Raw genomic sequence first — 18,832 nt, 5'->3', positions numbered from 1 at the left:
ATGTGCATACATATATTGTGCGTCTGGATGCCGTTGCACGGAAGCGTTTCCTGCTCCTTTTCACTGATGGTGGCCTCGAGTCATAGTTCGTTTCATTTCAATATATATATTTTTATTATTGTCTCTCTCTGCTATACGTCTTGGCTGAGGCAGCAGGGTCATGACCTTCTGTGACCTGGCCATCCATCGTGCTTACAAAGAAGAACAAATAATGCGAAGGTGCTTTCCGATGAATCGGGTTTGCAGTATTCCGTTTTTAAAACGTTTCGTGTCAAGCGGGCTGCCTCATTCACCGAAGACCGCCGTTCAGGTGTAACCTGTTACACCACAGCCATCAGTAAACGTTTTGCTGTTCCTTCCGTCCCTTCGTACATATTTCATGATGGTGCGCAAAATAACGTGAGACAATTAGACGAAGGGCCACAGGGCAAGCGCATTTTATTCTTCTAATGCTTCCTCGAATGAGCAACCTCTTACTCGCAAAGAGAAGGGGAGCGTTGGGTTATTGTTAGGAAATGAAAAGTGGCGCCATTTTTACAGCAAAGCCGCGTACACAACGGCCACTCGTAACCCCGCGAACATTTGCCTGTCTAAACAGAAGACTATCGTCATCATGTACGGCCTGTACCTTCAAATTAACGAAAAAGAGCGATCGTGGCCGCAAGCTGAGCTCAACGGAAGCTTTGTGAACGAGAGTTTTCGTTTGGAAACATTCTTGCAGGAAAGCCAACTTACATATTTTTGCGAAGTGTCACCAGACAAGAGCAGTGCGATGCATTGCCCATGCGGTGAGACTCTGGAAATTTTGCGAGGGTCTGCGCTTACGCTCGCAGGCCAGCGGGGAGATGTAGCTTAAGTTTATGCGCCAACTGGCCCAGGCTTCCCTATACACTCTTTCATACTTGAATTGAATTTGAATTTTATGCAGACAGTCGTTGTCTGGGATGAAGGGGCTAAAGGCAGATGCAACTGCCTGACAAAGGCCCCGCTACCCATACTTTGCTCGGGGGTGGAAAACCACGTAAACAATGCAAAAATACAGAAACAATAAAAGAGGTCAGAATGTATACAACAGGGAATCAAACATACAAATGTAAGACGGTTACGTTTTATGCATACTGTAGTAATCAGTAAGAAGGAGACATTTATACAAGCAATAATGTTAACAAATGTTACGAAAACGGTATAGAAGAAATGGGGGGAAATAATTTAGAGTAAATACTAAACGATATCAAGACCGCAAGGAAAGCTGAATACCGTATAAGGAGTGTTAAGAGCTAAGCAAAAGGTAATCTTTAACCTTTTTCCCGAGGCTGTATGCCGAACTGCAATCCTAACAGCGCGAGTTCGTGTTGTGTAGTTTCAAACTGTTCATCCATCTCTTCCTTATTCTTCTTTTTTCTCTACTCTTTCCTTTCGATTATTCCCCCCCCTTGTTTGTTGACCCGTTTGATTAGTTTAGACAAGTGTAGGGTAGCCAACCGAGCCACAGCTTGGTATTTTAACCGTCTTCTGTGTATACAGAGATGGGTGAGTTGGGAAGCCTCTGCCTTTCCTCTTCCTCTTCGTCTCTCTCTCTGAATCATATTAGCGATTTCTCGATTATTGTTTAGGAAATGTGGTATTAGGTAGGCGAGTGTCTTAGTACTATATTTAGTTCTGAACATTGGTGTTCTTAGTCGATTATCCCTCATGTGATATTGTGAATTGTTAGTTAACGAAGATGAGGACAGAGTGTGCGGGTCATGCAAAATTTGCCTATGTGTATGCGTAGCAAGTCTTAGTTGGAATAAACTGATCTATTGTAAGTATGTTTATCTTTGAAAAGAATGACGCTTTGTAGTCATTTCATTTAAGGTTTTATGCAACGCAGTGCTCTTTTTTTTGTAAAATTAATAACCATCAAAATTTGTCTTACTAGTGGTACCCCAGATTAACAGACAGTAGTGTAAATGAGAATGAACAAGGGCATATTAATAACTGTAGTTTCACCATTTAGGCACCAAGGTTGCTAATATTGCACATTTTGAAAGTTGACCTCACATACTGCATGGAGCTTGTTTACGGTGAGGGGTGCAGCTCGTGTTCTCTTCAAAAACAACACCTAGAAATTTATATGTAGGAATCCGTTCGATAGTGCAGTTGTTAAATCTAATACAGGTATTATAGCCGTCAGGCTTATTACGGCTTTTGAAAACAATATATTTAGTCTTTTTTTACATTTAGTTGAAGTTGGTTTACATGTAACCAGCTTGATAGTTCAATTAGGCATCTATTGGCTACCTTTTCAAGTTCGCAGTAAGTGTTTACCTGTAAAAAAAGTACTTGTGTCGTCTGCATAGATAATTATGTCAGGAGGCTCAATCCTTGGACGGTCCAAGGATTGAGCCTTGGGGAACGCCATATTTTATCGGTTGTGTTTGGGAACAATAACCGTTTAGACTGGTAAAATGCACCCTGTCGGATAAATAACTGCATATCAGATTTAACACCATGCCTGTAATACCGTAGTAAGGGACTCTGCGAAACAAAATGGAATGCTTTATGGAATAAGACGTCTTTTTAAAGTCTAAGAATTTTGCTATTATCAATACTATGAAGGAGGAGAGTATATTGAACCAGCTTAGGTTCGTTTATCAATAGGTCTTGCCTCCTCGCGGGTTGCTATGCCCATAACTAATTTTTCTTTTATGTCCAAGAGTGCCATTTCGGTTGATTTTTTTTTCACGAAAACCAAACTGGTTTGCCTAGCAAGCACTTCATGGTTGTCAAGAAACTTCATTAATCGTGATTTTAGTGTGTATGCTAAAATTCTGAAAAATATAGGTAGCACAGATATAGGCCGGTAGTTGTTCAAGTCATCGTGAGAGCCACCTCTGTGGATGACTACTACCTTAGCTATCTTCATGCCTTCGGCAAAAGTACCCGTGGCGAAAGCTTGACTGCAAATATGCTGCAGTGGGCCACATAGTAATTCAGCGACATCTTTAATTGGTTCCGCCTTAATATCGTCATAACCAGGAGCAGTATTTTTATTTAACGAATTCAGGTATGTAACTATTCCTAATTCACTACATGGAGTCAAGAAAATAGGACACGCGGAGGAAGAAGAAATGTAATTTTCGCAGTCGTCTGCAGTGTAACTTGTCTGACCTGCTGCACCTGAAGTTAAAGGGACACTAAAGAGCAAAACGATTTTTCTCGCATTAGTAAAGTAGCTTTCCACGATACCAAAAACACCACGCTGGCTGCGAGAAGACGCTTAATAAGCGAGAAAACGCGCAAAAAGAAAATCCAGGTGGCGACGCCACCTTGGAATTCTCGCACCATTTGCCGTGACGTCACGTATTTTTGACGGCGCCTGTTTGGGCCTACGTAGTTCCTAACCGGTTAAATCGAAGTACATTGTCCTCTGAGGGCGCCAGAGACTTGACATAACGAGTTTGTGGAAATTTCGTCGGGCCAGTGGCGCCAAAATACGTTAAATGCTCTTTGAAACGTTTTACGTCACGAATTACAAAGTTCGGCGCGAAATTTAAAATGAAACTTTGAACTTGATTTTCTCCTGTAATAATAAACCTATATGGTGGTGAAATAAACTACAGAATAGTTCTCCGAGCACACTTTATCAATCTAAACCAATTCATTGTTTCTCTTTATTGCCCCTTTAAGAAATGATTACTGAATTTGTCCGCTAGACTGGCTTCACTGAACTCAACACCGTCAATTGTCATTGCTGTAGGAAGACAACCCTTGTTCTTCCGATGAGCGTACGTGCCGAGTTCCAAGCTTTCCCGGGATTACAAGAGACCTCTGCAAATCTTGCCTGATAATACCGAATACGGGCTCTCTTCAAATCTGAGTTTAATGTGTTACAAACTTTTTTGATTTCATGTAATATAAATATGTCTCTTACTCTGATGAAGTTATGGTGCAGTTTATCTCGTTCCCTAATTCTGCTGTAAAGACCTCTATTAATCCATGGTTTTCTGGACTTACTACGCCTTGTATAGTACCGAAGTGGGAAGGCAGCATCATAACAGCTTTGTATACATGTTGCAGGAATAGATCGTACGATATACTAGGGTTTCACTCAGTGTAGACAACATTCCACTCAATACTCTCAATACTAACACGAAATGTCGACAAGGCAGTGGTATTAAAGGAGCGATATGTAACAGGAGCATCGTTAACACTATCTTTCTCTTTCTTTGCTGCAGGAAAAAAAACAAAACATTGACAAGTGATCGCTGAGATTAGTTGTTAGCACACCAGCGCTGACGTCGCTTCTATTATAAATAGTTATACATAAATCTAGCAGAGTTTCATTTTCTCTTATTCTAGTAGACAATCCTATTAAGTTCGCGCACGAATATGACTCGATTATATCGAAAATTGTTTGCTTTGTGGGGTGAGCAATAGCAAATCAATATTAAAATCATCAACAAGGGCAATAGGCAAATTTCTTAAGGGCGCATTAAAAACCGAAGTTATAAAACAGAGGATATTCCTGAGCATCCCCTGATGGGGGGCGATTAACTGAGACAATAAGGGACACTACACATTTAACGGCAATAGATTCGCAATGTCAAACGAAAGACGTTCGTACGACAAAAAAAAAAAAATCTGCGTGCTCGGCAATAGATTCGTAATATATTCGTCGGGAAACATGAGTGCTGTGTGCGTGCTGGTAGTCCCGGCGCAACAGAATTCGGGAAGTACTCTCCACACAATTTATATGTCGCCTGGGTAAAACAGGAACGCCAGAGCGGCGCCCACACCGGCAGCCGGAAAGCCGCCCGCAACGCTGCTTTTTCATTTTTAAATACACCTTCTGGCCTTCTCTAAAGTTTTCAACACCAACCCATTTTTGCAACAGAACCGAAAGCGAAACAGAACAATAGCTCGTGCGAAGGGCACGAGGAAGGGCAAATGTAATGAGTCTAAAAGAAGGCACAGGACAGAGGCCGGATTTTCAGGCATTAAAAAAGTTCGCATTTTCAGCGCAGCTTTAGGTCCTTAAAAATTACGCTATTAAAGGACAGCCACCTAATAAAATAGGCAGGCAAAACAACCTTTCAGGCCTCCAATATCGTAAATATGCCGAAACAGAAAGACAGACAGATGCACAATAAACTTGCTTTAAAAAATAAAAAAAAACATAAATGGCACAAAGGCGCAAATAATTGTGCTTTGTTTCACGGTCTCTTCCGTGTTCTGCAACGAAGACTCCTGGGTGTCTTTCGTGTGAGAAGAGCAGAGCAGGAGCAGGCAGCGACCTCTATCTACGACGGAAAAATAATTTGTCGTGGAAAAATGAATAATCCACCTGCAAGCGCATCCACCACGACGGACGGTGCTATATATAGGAAAGATAGCAAAGAAAGATGGATTACTCTCACCGCAACTCTGCGCTCACCTGGCCTTCGCCACCGTTTTAGATTCAACACACATGGAAGCCGACAGAACGCGAAGCTAAAGTGACTAGAAGAGGGTAGTGGGCTTGCTGGGTCCCCTGCTTAGCCGTGTCACATGTGTGGTGGCGCCACCAGCGATAAATGTAGGGGATGCTGACGGAGGCGTTTTCCCTGATGCATGTTTTTCGTGCGATTAGCACGCGGAAATGTACGAAATTCGGCGGTAAACGGTGATCTGATTCCTGAGACAATAAAAAATAAAAAAAATAGCGCGAGTAGGTCTGCCTACATGCGGGTAAGGAGTAAACATAGAACACTGTAATGGTGTGCACTCTTGCTGAAGATATTTTTCTGATGTTAAATGAAACACACCGAAGACCGACTCGTGCCAGTAAAGCTGCAGAAAACATTCTTTTCTGAAACCTGGGTAACTCACGCGAACGCGTGCAGAACCTGCATGCAAGGGATCGGCAAATTGAGATGCATATAAATTCTCTGAGATAAACGGCGATGGCGAACTTTCAGACGCGTTTTGCGGCTATCATTGTAAACTGGATTCTTTGATTTCTCGGGCACTTCGTCAACAGCCTTTTACGAGCGTGTGAAATATTGTCGATCTGACCTTGACACACACTCGGGATACCACGAGCTCTTAATGTTATACATTCCACAGCATTAAAAACATGGAGCTGCTCATTCTTTCTGCGATCTCCAGACCTTGGCCGAATCTATTTCGCACTGAATATTCCTATGCAAAGATTGTAAAAATACACGTAAAAAAAACAGGAAGCCACTCTCCTCAAGATGGGCACGTACATGAACATTTATTCATCATATATGGGGCACAGGCTTCAATAGTATCACCAATGGTCGAGAAGTACCTTCTTCCACCGAACGCTTCCGAACTTCTCTTTCGGGTCGGTCTTTCCGTGGTGTCTTCTTTGTCAAATACACGCCAAGTTAGGCAGGATTGTGCAAGTCCTCTCGTAGGCAGGTTTCCACGTGGTGCGCACTTCGTTCCCTTCGATTATATATGACGGACGGAACATACTTGTCAAAATAGGAACGGCAGATGTGTCGTCCAGTGCTTTGTCCGCTCAGCAAATTCCTTTCCCGGCTTCCTCATTGCTTTAGGGCTGTATCTCGGAACGCCTAACAAAGACGGCTTCGTGCGCCCTCACGTGGAGACTCCGACAGCCTGCGCAAAACAGTGGTTTTGCCGCCGCGGAAGCATTTTAACCTGCGTCACCTTGTCAGGCCACATCTGTTTGCAGAAGGAACCAGCAGATTGTGGAGCAAACCGAAGAGTCTCAAAAAAAACAAAAACTCGCACACACCGACCGCCACTCCAAACAGCCAGCAACTGCCCCAGCCAAGCTCACTACATTTATGCGACGGTGGCGCCGCGCCGCGAGGCGCGCCAAGCACGTTTTTGTGACATTGGCGGCGTCACCGCATGAAGCCGACCGGCGAGTGAGCCCACTACCTATTCTAGCTCACTTTAGCGAAGCTCGCAGAGCTGTCCACCCCGCCACATCTGGATTCGGTCCGTCGTCTGAATGCACCATTAAGGCCTGGTACTGGCGTAGCCAGGCGGGGGAGGGGGGAGGTTGCGACCCCCCCTCCGAAACTTTCAGTTTTGCGTGTGTGTGTACATACACGCACACATACAAACACATGCACGAACATGCATGAAGTATGGTTCTGGGGCGTCAGATTGTCAAGGAAATGCACGTCAGAGCTAGCAGTTTTTAATTTGACTTCCTTAGCCATCCACTGATCGCGTGTTGCACGTGACGCGAAACGTACGAGCGCGACAGGAACTTTGCCAGTTTTTGTCGGGTCTGTGCATGCCTTCGACTTCAGAGCTCGTCAGTTCAGGAAGCGTAAGCTTAGCTGCTAAATTATTCAGCTTCACGAGCAAATTTTCATCCTGGGTGACAGGCATGCCGTGAATTTCGATATTTTGTCCTCTACTGTATTGCTCTAGAGCATTAACCTACTTCTGCAACTCGTGAACGTTCTCGCTGGTGTCGGATGACTCGGCGGAATGTGGCCCCTTTTCAAGGACGGCTATTTTTGCTGATTGCTTTTGCATTTCGGCAAGCATACCGCATCATACTGATCTGACAAATGCTGAACAGACAGCTTCAATTTGTAGACCGTATTCTTTACTATCATTAGTGCATCCACCTTGCTCTGTATGATTGGTATTTGGGACAGCTTCTTATTAATTTCAATAAGCATTTTCTCGAAGGTCAGTTTATGCTCGCCAGTGTGGCTGTTTTCACCACATGCACTTCGGGCCGCCAAAACAAGGCATGTCTGGCACTTCCAGTCTTCTTTGCGGCATCATGTTTTTTGAAGCTCGTCTTGCTCACTCCAAGGTTGGATATGTGCCACTCTCCCGAGAGTGGCTCAGAACAATCTAAGCAGGCATCAGAATCGGACATCTCGAACCGAGCAAAAATCACAGATTCGACAGCAACAATGGTCACCGAAAGGAAGCTACAAAATTCAGCAGCAAGCCATTGCAACAGCGGCGGTGGTTGACAACGTCAATTTCAGCGAAATGTAAAAAACAGTTTACAACAACCTGCAAAGTCAGACAGGAGCAGTTAGCGACGAGCCATTGTTTCCGTTGCCACCACCGCTGAGCAAATGACCCTCGGGTGAAGAAGCGTCTCGATGACGTAGTTCACAATGGGGCGTTCTCGATTCTTGATATGGATCCAGCATTCTTGATATAGCGTCGAAGAAGTTGAAGTGGCAGCAGGCGCAGATCGGTAAACACACTTTGACCGGGGGCTACAAAGTCAGACAGGAGCAATTAGTGATGAGCCACTGTTTCCATTGCCACCACCGCTGAGAAAAAACAAAACAAAAAAAAAAAACGGCATGTATCTGGCATGTCAAATCTGGGCGTCAGTCACGCACGAACGGGTAGATGAAATTTTTTTTATCTTTCCTTCGTCTGTTTTACAGAACTGATTTGTCAAACTCGTGCGTTGTTCGCAGAGCTAGCTCATCGAAACAGCTTGTTTGGCATTTGAAGCCAGAACGTCAACCTGGTTCGGGGCAGAAATAAATGACAGAAACAAGAGAAGATAACACCGAATGGAAGAGACAGCAGAGTTGAAGGAAGGCTGCTGATCACGCCATTTCCATAAACACTATCGCCGATACATTAAGCTCCGCGGGCGTAATCAGCGCATTACAAACACGCCTGTTTTTCTGAGAAGATAAGCTCTTGTCAGGGACCGAGATAACACACCCGACTGCTTGCTCTGCCTTGGATAGACAGTTATCGCATTCGATAACTGAGTATAAAGTGTGACAGTTCCGAATGATTCTGCGGTATGATAGCTAGGTTAAGCGGAGCAGTTTCCAGTCGCCTTGGGGCAGCTTCGCCATTTGTTTCCTCAATTATATAGAGCTGAGCCGAGTTTAGTATTCGACCAGTACTGCCATATTGATCTGTACCATATCTGTTCTATGCCGCAGTATTTACCCTTTACACATGCAATGATAATAATATCTGGGGTTTCACGTGCCCAAAACTATGATATGATTATGAGGCACGCCGTAGTGGACGGCTCCGGAAATTCAGATCACGTGGTGTTCGTCAACGTGACATCGAACCGTACACTAGCCTCTACCATTCCGCATCCATCGAATTGCGACCCCGCGGTCGGGATCGAACCCGCGACCTTTGGGTTGGCAGCCGAACACTTACACATGCAATACCTGGCGTTTCGGGTGCCAGGCGACATGAGGGACTTTACTTGACCTCAGAAAGTAGCGATGCGGAAGAATCAATGCGCGTTCTTTGGCTCGGCAGCTTGAAGCGTTTGGAGTTTGTCACCTACTCAACTCTTACAATGATCGTAAACTTCCGATATAACGTCCTGACGCTATTTTCTTCGAGACGCTTCGATACGAATGAATGAGCATTCGTTCAATGCTTTGGCTTTTTCAGAGCAAGAAGATACGTGGCAGTTTATTTACAGTGAACCTGCCTTATTTAGTGGCCAAAGAAGAGCATTTAATAATAGTTGCGGGGGTCTTACGTCCCAAAACCACGATATGTTATTGTGGACGCCGTAGGGAGGGCCTCCGGAAATTTAGACTACCTGGGATTCTTTGACGTGGACCGTACACGGGCCTCTAGCATTGTTGCCGGTATTCGATCCGTGACCTTCGGGTCTGCCGTTGAGTACGTACGATGACCACAGACCACCGCGGCGGGTGCGAGAGCGGTTTTCCAGCCAGGTTAGCGTGCCACAGATGCTTATTTCTGGGGAGCACGACGACCCTTGCGCAGCGTCGTTGGGGGGGGGGGGGGAAGGGGAGTGAAAGAGAGTGGAAAGAGGGAGGAAAAAAAAGTAAAGAAAACAAACCCCATGACGTTGTGGTCACCTGAGGGGACGGTTTCGCGCGCCTCAACCAATCAACGCAAGGGAGAGGCCGGCGCTGAGAAAAAGGGGAGAGAGGGAAGAGAGGACGCTCGAAGGCACGCCGGCGCTGCTGCGCCATTCTGCAAGTGGCTTCCGAGTTCACTAGTGAGCTGCGGCATCGGTCATGTCTCCCGGTGATGACCCGTCGTCTGGCGCATCGTCTGCAGAAAAAGACGTAACACTGGTTATGCCTGCTAAAGATGCGGGAGCGCCTGGCGTATCACCCGCTGAAGAAGACATAAGAGCGGTTGTGCCTACTGAAGATGTCGAAGCGCCTGGCGTATCACCCGCGGAAGAGGACATAACAGCGGTTGTGCCTACTGAAGATGTCGAAGCGCCTGGCGTATCACCCGCAGAAGAGAACATAACAGCGGTTGTGCCTATTCAAGATGCCGAAGCGCCTGGCGTATCACCCGCAGAAGAGGACATAACAGCGGTTGTGCCTACTCAAGATGCCGAAGCGCCTGGCGTATCACCTGCGGAGCAGAAGGTGACAACGGCACCGGTCACGCCGTCTGGTGATGACCCGTCGTCTGGAGCATCGTCTGCAGAACAGGACATAACAGCGGTTGTTCCTGCTCAATATTCTGAAGCACCTGGCGCAACACATACGGAGGAGGAGGTGACAACGGCACCGGTCACGTCGCCCGGTGATGACCCGTCGTCTGGAGCATCGTCTGCAGAACAGGACATAACAGCGGTTGTTCCTGCTCAAGATTCTGAAGCACCTGGCGTAACACCTACGGAGCAGAAGGTGACAACTGCACCGGTCACATCGCCCGGTGGTGACCCGTCGTCTGGAGCATCATATGCAGAACAGGACATAACAGCGGTTGTGCCTACTCAAGATTCTGAAGCACCTGGCGTAACACCTAGGAGCAGAAGTGACAACGGCAGCGTAACATCGCCCGGTGATGACCCGTCGTCTGGAGCATCGTCTGCAGAACAGGGCATGACAGCGTTGTGCCTATTGAAGATGAGGCGTCCGATATATCGGAAGAAAAGCTGTGGGATCTGTGTCTTTTTCTCCACTGCGACCCGAATGGGCGCCCGTACAAAACTCTGATTTTCTGAGTGCACTGGAAGAACTTAGAATAGAATGGAAAACGAATTAGTTGGCATCGGGCCACTGACCTTCTGCAAAGCATGGCTGTTGAAGGTGAAGACAAGGAAGGCTTGGCAAAAGCTTGCGCGCAATGCTGCAATGCGTGTGAAAGGGATGTATTGCGCAATTAGCGTTCCGGTGAGCGCGAGACTTGGATGAAGGTTGCGAGGTGCCAACATCGCGCTCGAATTTGCAGTTGGAGCGCGAACTCGCGCGTCGCTTTGGTCGGTAAAAAAGGGTCAGCTGTCAGATGTGGTCTTGGCGAGAATTCGGAAAGCCACTCGACTACCGTTACGTTCGCCTGTGCCTGAAGAAAGGGCTGGAAGAGAAAGATATACCGCACCTGTGGACCTGTTTCGAGCACGAGAGATATCCCATCTTTGTCACCGGGAGACCACCGCTGTGTCTCCGATGCCACGCCGTAAGTCATCTGAAGCATGAATGTAAGCAGCCACCGTGCACCGGCTGCGACAGACCCTTGCATTACTCGTGTGCGTCTTCCGGGATGATGGAGGTGAACCTCTGACCAGTGCCGCCGAAGAGAACCAGAAGTACCGGTGAAACCCGGGACGTGCAAGTGGCCCCGACTGAGGCTTGCGGTAGTGAAGAGCAAAGCGTGAGCAAGCAAGAAACTGCACCAGTCGTCGAGGAAACACGGCCAAAGAGCCCCACGAAGTCACCGGACCCGATACGGAAACTGGGAGCACCAGCAAGTTACCCGCCGAGGAAGCAATGCCGAAGGGGACATTACGTGCAGTTCTGGAGTAGCAAAATAACCGAACGCTCTTCGCAGCCGTCGTATCCGCAAGGAAAAGTCGTGGGAACCACGTCGCTGCTTTCTCTCCGAAATGAACGATGGCGTGCGACAAACGGAACGTTCTTTCGGCAAGAAAACGTGGCTTGTCTGGGACATTGAGTAAATGTTTTCAAACTGCGCGACTTTCTTTTGCGGATACCGTGGTTAAGAGCGAGCGACAGATATATAATGATGAGCTCTTTTGCTGAAATTTGATTGTGTGCTAAGGGAAAAAGAATGAGGGACGGAATAATCTGTCACACGATGGCCGTACCCTTTGTACCGAGTTGCCGCAGACTGAGCGGCCAGGCCAAAAATTGCCATGTAACCCGTTAGAAACGTCAATAAAGAAATTCAGAACTCACGGTGACGTTCGGTTTCTTTCGGCACTGCCCGCGCCGTTGTCGACACCCGCGACATAGTCTGGAGTGTCGATGTAGTAGTGCTTTCTAGTACGCTGGTCAATAGCTTGTTTTTCTTGCATTTTAACTGGAACTAAAGTGGAAAAGAAATGTCTGATTTTGCTTTTCGGTGTTCCCGAAGGCCACAATGTATTTGCACTGCGCGAATTTCAACAGTGTGAAAAGCAGCGCGTTTTCTGACGAGTTCTACTAACGTTATTCGAAGGTGCTAGCGGGTAGGCGAACTACACTTTTGATATTGAAACGCACGAGGCGACTAAGTGCTTTATGCGACAGTGGTTGATTGAATTTCATGAAATCTGCTCATTTTCAGAGTTCAGTTTTGCAAGTTCATGAAACAATATCTGCATTTAATACTTTTTTTTTTTGCATATGGGATTACCGTAAATTGGCGAGGAAAAATAAGTGCACAGTTTGTAAATCTGCGCGACGAGCTCTGAAAAACTGATACACTCAAGCGGACATATGTGATAAAAATTTAGGTCTTACTGAAATTGTTAAATTTGCACTAATGCTTCGCCGAAGTTCCATACTCCCAAGTGCGCCTTTTAATGCGCGAATTGTTCTGCCGTTTACTTACATTACATGTTGCAGTTTACAAAACTTGTATCGCTAGATTCCTTACACACACACGAAAAAAAAAAAGAAAAGCAATTTGTTCAACTTCATACGTATTTTGAAAGAGCTAGAACTTCTTGTAGGTACACTAAATAGGAGACCTATTTTGCCATTGTCACTGCGAGAAGAGAGGGTGTTATTATCACCCACTGCCTGACTTCCTCTTCCTTTGCACGCTTTCGCACTCCCTTCGTACACCGTCCCATGGCTTCGGCATGCACGGGTTCTGCAAATGTGCCGCAAGCTAATCGAACACCTGCCCTGCCCGGCTATCTCGACGTATGAATTGTAATGAATTGTAGACGGCCCCAGTATCTCGCGGCGCTCAAAGCCAGACGTGCCCCTGGACAGCCTCGTTCGCTTCCATGGCACCAAAGCGCAGTGCAGCCGACTCGCTGCCGCCGCTCGAACCATTCCCCGGTTGCTGTTGTCATGACGGCGTTGGCAAATTTCGGGCAGATAACTTGTTTGATCTTTGAAAGGACCCAGACCTTATATGGTGAACTCGCGGGGCGCCATAGGATGCCACTGTGTCCGAAGTCGCCTCACTGCCTTTCGACTCCTTATTCGGCTGTTCACTATTTTTCCTTTGCGCATTTTATTGTCGAGCGACCCATGGAAAATGAACTGACACTGTTTGACCTCAAAAGTAATCGATTTAGACGTATACTGTGAGTCTAAAGATAAACTGTCCATAATTTTTCGATGCGATAGGACTTGCTACCGGGATTGCAACGCGTGTATTTTTATATTTCGTCATTGTTACATTACATTCTTGTTCCAGTTTTCGTCGAAGAAATTTCGTTTGAAATGAGCACCTCGTCCCGTATTTACCTTGCGCAAAGTTTTCATTTTTTTTTTCAAACTGTGCAGCTACCACGCAGCCTCGCTCACGACGTAACACAGCGGCCGCGTTCCTGAGCGCCCTTCGCGCTGTTTCGATATCGCCATTAGAATTCCACGATGAATGTCGCAGAATACGTGTAATTTTTGTGATTTCTAAGAATTGGGCACACCATAAATTGTGTCAGCTCACAACTTTATGATATAAAAATGCCCTCATCAAAAGTTAATTAACCAGTTCTTGCTAATTAGTTATTTCAATGAACTTCAGTTGCGGTCGACTGTCTCCGCCTCGACGTAGAGTTCGTGTGTGAATACGGCAGGCACGGTCGTAACGGAAAAAGATTGGCACAAGTGACCAGTGGTCGGAGCGGCAAGATTGCGACACGCGGCGCTGTTTTTCCCGAGTACGCCGATATCGAGAGTGCCAAGCACATTCCATTTTCCGAAGCAGGGGTGGCCGGCGGAAGGCACTCCAACAAACTGCTTTTTCGGGGCAACTGCGATAAAGATACGGCTGCTCACACTCCATCGAAAAAAGAAAAACAGAGATCACGCGCGTAGCCACATCTGCCGATAAGCAATAAACAAGCGTCTCTTATTGCTATGGGCTTTCGGATGGGCAACAGCAAGAGGGCTGCTTTCCGCCGGCCCGCCGGCCAACCCGCTTTGGAATATGGAATGCGCTTGGCAATCTCGCTATCGGCGTGCTCGTGAACAATAGCGCCGCGTGTGGCAATTTGCGGCTCCGGACACCGGTCACTTGTGCTAATCGTTTTCCGTTGAGACTGTACCTCGCTGTCACAGAATTCTTGAAAAAAAAAAAGAAATCTCAATTGTCCAAAAAAAAAAAAGCGCTGCATAAACCTCACAATACCACCGGATCGAGGGATTCACGTGCATTCGAGGCCCTCTTTTGGTATTTATGTTTGCGGCGATCTTAAAAGGGAGGGAAACCGTTTCAATGGCATTTCAAGATGCATTTCGAAATGGTCTAATCGAGGAGATGAGGGCGGTGCGGAAATCTTTGTCGCGTATTAAGAATTTAAATTATACCAAGGTCTCGAATGATGTCGCTGGGCTTGAAATGCAAAAAAAAAAAAAGAAAAATAATAAAGCCTTGCACTTAGATATTAGGTCACGTTAAAGGACACTGCGATATCTGTTGACGCCAACGTGAATTCGCAGCCCCCACTCGCAGAGTGCCTCATAATGCTCATATGTATAAACACCACACACACATATAATATATGGCAGTGTGCTATAGACATATGCTAATATGAAACAGTGGCGCAGTTCGTGCTGCCCCACTGCGCACAGCATTTTTATCTGGGCGTGTGAAACGTCCTGAGCGACGCTATCAGTGCTTGTACAGAGTTAAGAAAATCGCAGTCGCTGACCTCTTGAAACCCGCGTACTGCCGCCGCTTGGTGAAAGAAGATGGAAGCAAAGCAACGTTTACAAAGCTTCTTCTAGAAACGTTGAGCAAAGCAGAGTCAGGGATGGTTGTCGCCGCAATGACGCACACCGGATGTGACTGTGTTCGCCTCCTGATCTATACGAGAAGGTAATGCGAAAAATCAGCTGACACAAAATTTCCCGCGTGGATTGTTGCGAGCAACGCAAACGACCGACATCGGTCTCTTTAGGGATTTCTTGCTTCTTTAGACAGAGCGTCCAAACAAACGTATCGCGTAAAAGCATAAAATACGAATGTGATCTTTTATTGTATGCCAAGGCTAGATTCGCGTATTCAAAAATTTACACTGTGTCGTTTAGACTGCCTGTCATTTTGAGTCTTACGCAAATGTGTCTGTGGTTTTTCCGTTTGCCAGGATTCTTTACCATACATTTGGTCGATGTGCTTTCGTTATCATTTATTTGCTTATTATTTGTACATACTGTAGTCAAATATTTGGCTATGGAGGAGTCGCACGAAAAATAACGATATATTACAGACGATAACGTGCGCTGTAAATAAACGAGTGGCCGGAGGGCTTGATTGCTATTAGTTCGATATGGGTAGACCAAACATATCATGCGAAGTGGCAACTCCCAAACAACTATATACGTGAACTCTGTTAAGGAGTGATGATAGAATAATATGTGTTACAGTCATAGAACAACGCCTTAGTGTAATGGTCATCTGCCGTGGTTGGCACGGTTACAAAACCTTTCAAAACAAGTGTAAAGAGCTACATGCTCAGATGGAGATCGTTAATGATACAAAATAAGAAACGAAGAGGATGCCCGCGGAGCCTGCGGACACCTGATGCACATTTACAGCTGGAGATTTTCCAGAGTTAAAAAGCGCACACTGACAACGTTGGGAGAGAAAGATAGCTAACCAGTTTACACTATTAGGGTTACTTAACATGTTCTGAGATTTATGCGAGCGTTTAGTGTGAACAAATGTACCGAACACTTTAAAAAAAATCCATTAGTTCGAATTAAATCGACTTTATTTAGTCACGCTCGAAGTTAGCCAAAACCCAAAGTGAAACGCGTGATTTTTACGCTCTTACGGCTTTCCATACGGACTTTGAGCTGGTGTCAATGTACGTGGAAGCTTGACGCATACTACAGAGCCACTGCTCACGCAAATGTTCGGTTACTCCGAGCCGACACACTGCCAATTTCGGTACGCCGAGTTAGATGTAGTTTTGTGATATGACATGAACTTGGCGTGATGCGCAAATAAAAAAAAAGGAAACGGCGACACGCACAATAAGCGAGAAAGGCCGCGATGTCAGTATCATTCTTAGAACAGCCGTTTGAAAGGAAGCCTGGCTACTCATATCAGCTCGCCAAGGCGTGGTGGTGCGATGGTGCTTATACGCGCACCTGTGGAAACGCTGCAGGAATATTTCACGCCACCTCGGCAAGGTATCTCTTGTTTACCTGAAATAAACAAGAACGGGCGGCCGCATGCACATTGTTAACCTGCACACTTTTCTCGGAAAGGCATGGGCTTTCCCAGTTTTTGGAGGCCACCAAGTGGCTGCGCGCCATTGTGTGCGCTCGAAAGCGCTAGTAAGGCTCCTGCGCTCAGGTGTCGTCTTCCCACCGCCTTCTTTTTGAAGAAGTCAGTCGTGGGCCCACGAGGGTGGATTTCTGCAGCCTCAAATGTCTGAACACGCGAACCTCAACGCAGCTCGACACAAAAGGACGTTTTGAACTAACCCGTCCGACGATGGTCATTGACTTCGTCGGAGGCCAAAGAGACGATGAACTCGCTGACCGCTTCGGTGGTATGGGTTGGGGTAGGGAGTGTTGGAAGGTGGCAAAAGACGCTGTTTCTGCAGGCCTTGTTGAGACCACCGTCGCCGGTCAAGCAAATTCGCGGCGACCCTCTCTGAGGAGAGCGGGCTCATTGGACAAGCGTGGAGGCATTTTCGGGCGAAGCGCCGCGCCGACGGACTGTACTACCGATCCGTGGGTGCCGTTTCTGCCGCGCCCCTCGGGGCGCAGCGAACAAAGGTGCAAGTGTGCACAAGCGAAAGACTGTGCTCTCCTGCTCACGATGCACTCATTAAGTTGCATTTGATTAACTTTATTTGACATTAACATTTTATTCACTGTCAATTCGCACTTGATTCACTTAACGTTTGACCTCGGGTTAAAGCACAGTTCCTCACCTTTCATACTTTGATTCACTTCAATCGCTTTGACGCCTGATTCACTGTGAATTCACATTTTGATTGCCTTTAATACTAGTTCATTCAATGTGATTAGATTAGGTTACCTGAATTCACTTTACTTACCTTATGCGCTAATTATCACTTCTAATCACGTGCATACCGTTACCAGATTGGGCCTTTCGCTAGCTCCCTCCGCCGTAGCGCGCCTGGATAACGCGCTTGCTTCGTACGCTCTTGCAGTGGCTTTTTGCTTGTCTCAGCCTTCACATGAATGACGAAAAGAGCAGCGATGGTTGTTTCAGGTAAAAAAAAATTATAAATTTGCGTGTACTATCGTCAACGTGCCCGCGCTCCGCCGTGCATACTTCGAAAGCGGTGGTTGATGATGCGGGTTCGATTTCCGGTCACGGCAGCCGCTTCCGGTGGATGGAGGCGATATGCAAGAATATCCGTGTACTTGGATATAAGTGCACGTCAAAGAATCCCGTGCGATCAAATTAACACAGTGTACCTCATAATCACATCGTGGGAGTTGACATGCAAAACACCCTATTTACTCGGGCGTTGTTCTCGGGCGATTCTTTTAGGAGATACGATGGTTTCGCCTCCACAAGTTTTATTTTGCAATCAGTCGCATCCGCGTATCTGCAGACACTTTTTTCTAGCGGCGTCATACGCACACAGTCGCAGAAATGCATGCGATGTCGTGTCTCGCAAAATATCTCGGAAGCGCTGGAGAATAGCGCCCCTGCTACAGTGTCAGCTTTTCTTGTCTACTCGTTCACTTACTTTTTGTGGTTTAGCTTCACGTTTGTCACATTAGTCTTAGCGCTTCTGTTTACTACAAAAACAAACTGACGTTGACTGGTGAACCTCCTTGCTGTCGCTTGTCGCTTCGTGCAGCATCGTAGCAGCAGCTGTATACTGTCAGACCTATATACTGCAGTTTAGATAACCAGCTCGTAAATAATTTGATTGCAGTTACCCTGAGCAGCGTCAACCGGATGTGGACAAGCGGTGAAAGGAGTCCGTGCATCGTTGAGGAGAATGACGTTTGTTGCCCGGGCCACGTTGAGTGCGCCGTCGAAATAGTTCAGAATGCGGCGGTTGATCGGGCCAGCTCATGAAAAGCACGGGTATGCATGAGTGCACAATCGCCGACGACGACTGTTGAGAAAAATCTGTACTTGCACCAAGTACCAATATCTCCGTATTTCCGAAAGCGCTATGTGACTGGCATTATGCTTTGCTGGATTTTCGGATACTGATTCTTGACAGGCGGAACCATATGTGTAGCAGAAAGCGCAATTCTGTGAAATAGCCTAGATTATTTGCAAGGGCAGGCGGAACTAGCATGTTAACCTGCTAAGGGTTGACCAATTAGTCAGTTAAAAATGTCGTGGTGGTCTAGTGTTTATGGCGCTCGACTGCTGACCCGGCGGGTTCGCAGGATCAAATCCCGGCCGTGGCAGCCGCATTTGGTGAAGGCGAAAACCATAAAGGCCCGTGCACTTAGATTTAGCTAGGTGCATA

General features: G+C 46.5%; 1 protein-coding gene across 1 annotated transcript; it reads left to right on the top strand.

Annotated features, from left to right (window-relative positions):
- Positions 1–9,998: 9,998 nt before the first annotated feature.
- On the top strand, positions 9,999–10,940 carry LOC119389463 (mucin-7-like). The gene has a single exon (XM_049415518.1). It carries the CDS (start codon positions 9,999–10,001, stop codon positions 10,938–10,940), a length of 942 nt encoding a protein of 313 aa, XP_049271475.1.
- Positions 10,941–18,832: the final 7,892 nt, after the last annotated feature.

This window comes from Rhipicephalus sanguineus, chromosome 1 (assembly GCF_013339695.2).
Source record: "Rhipicephalus sanguineus isolate Rsan-2018 chromosome 1, BIME_Rsan_1.4, whole genome shotgun sequence".
NCBI classification, from domain to species: Eukaryota; Metazoa; Arthropoda; class Arachnida; order Ixodida; family Ixodidae; genus Rhipicephalus; species Rhipicephalus sanguineus.
Note: the sequence above shows the minus strand (reverse complement) of the source record. Positions and strands in the feature narration are given on the sequence as shown.

Excerpts from the sequence above, each read along its gene's own strand:
- LOC119389463 (XM_049415518.1), top strand. The coding sequence starts at position 9,999 with ATGTCTCCCGGTGATGACCCGTCGTCTGGCGCATCGTCTGCAGAAAAA.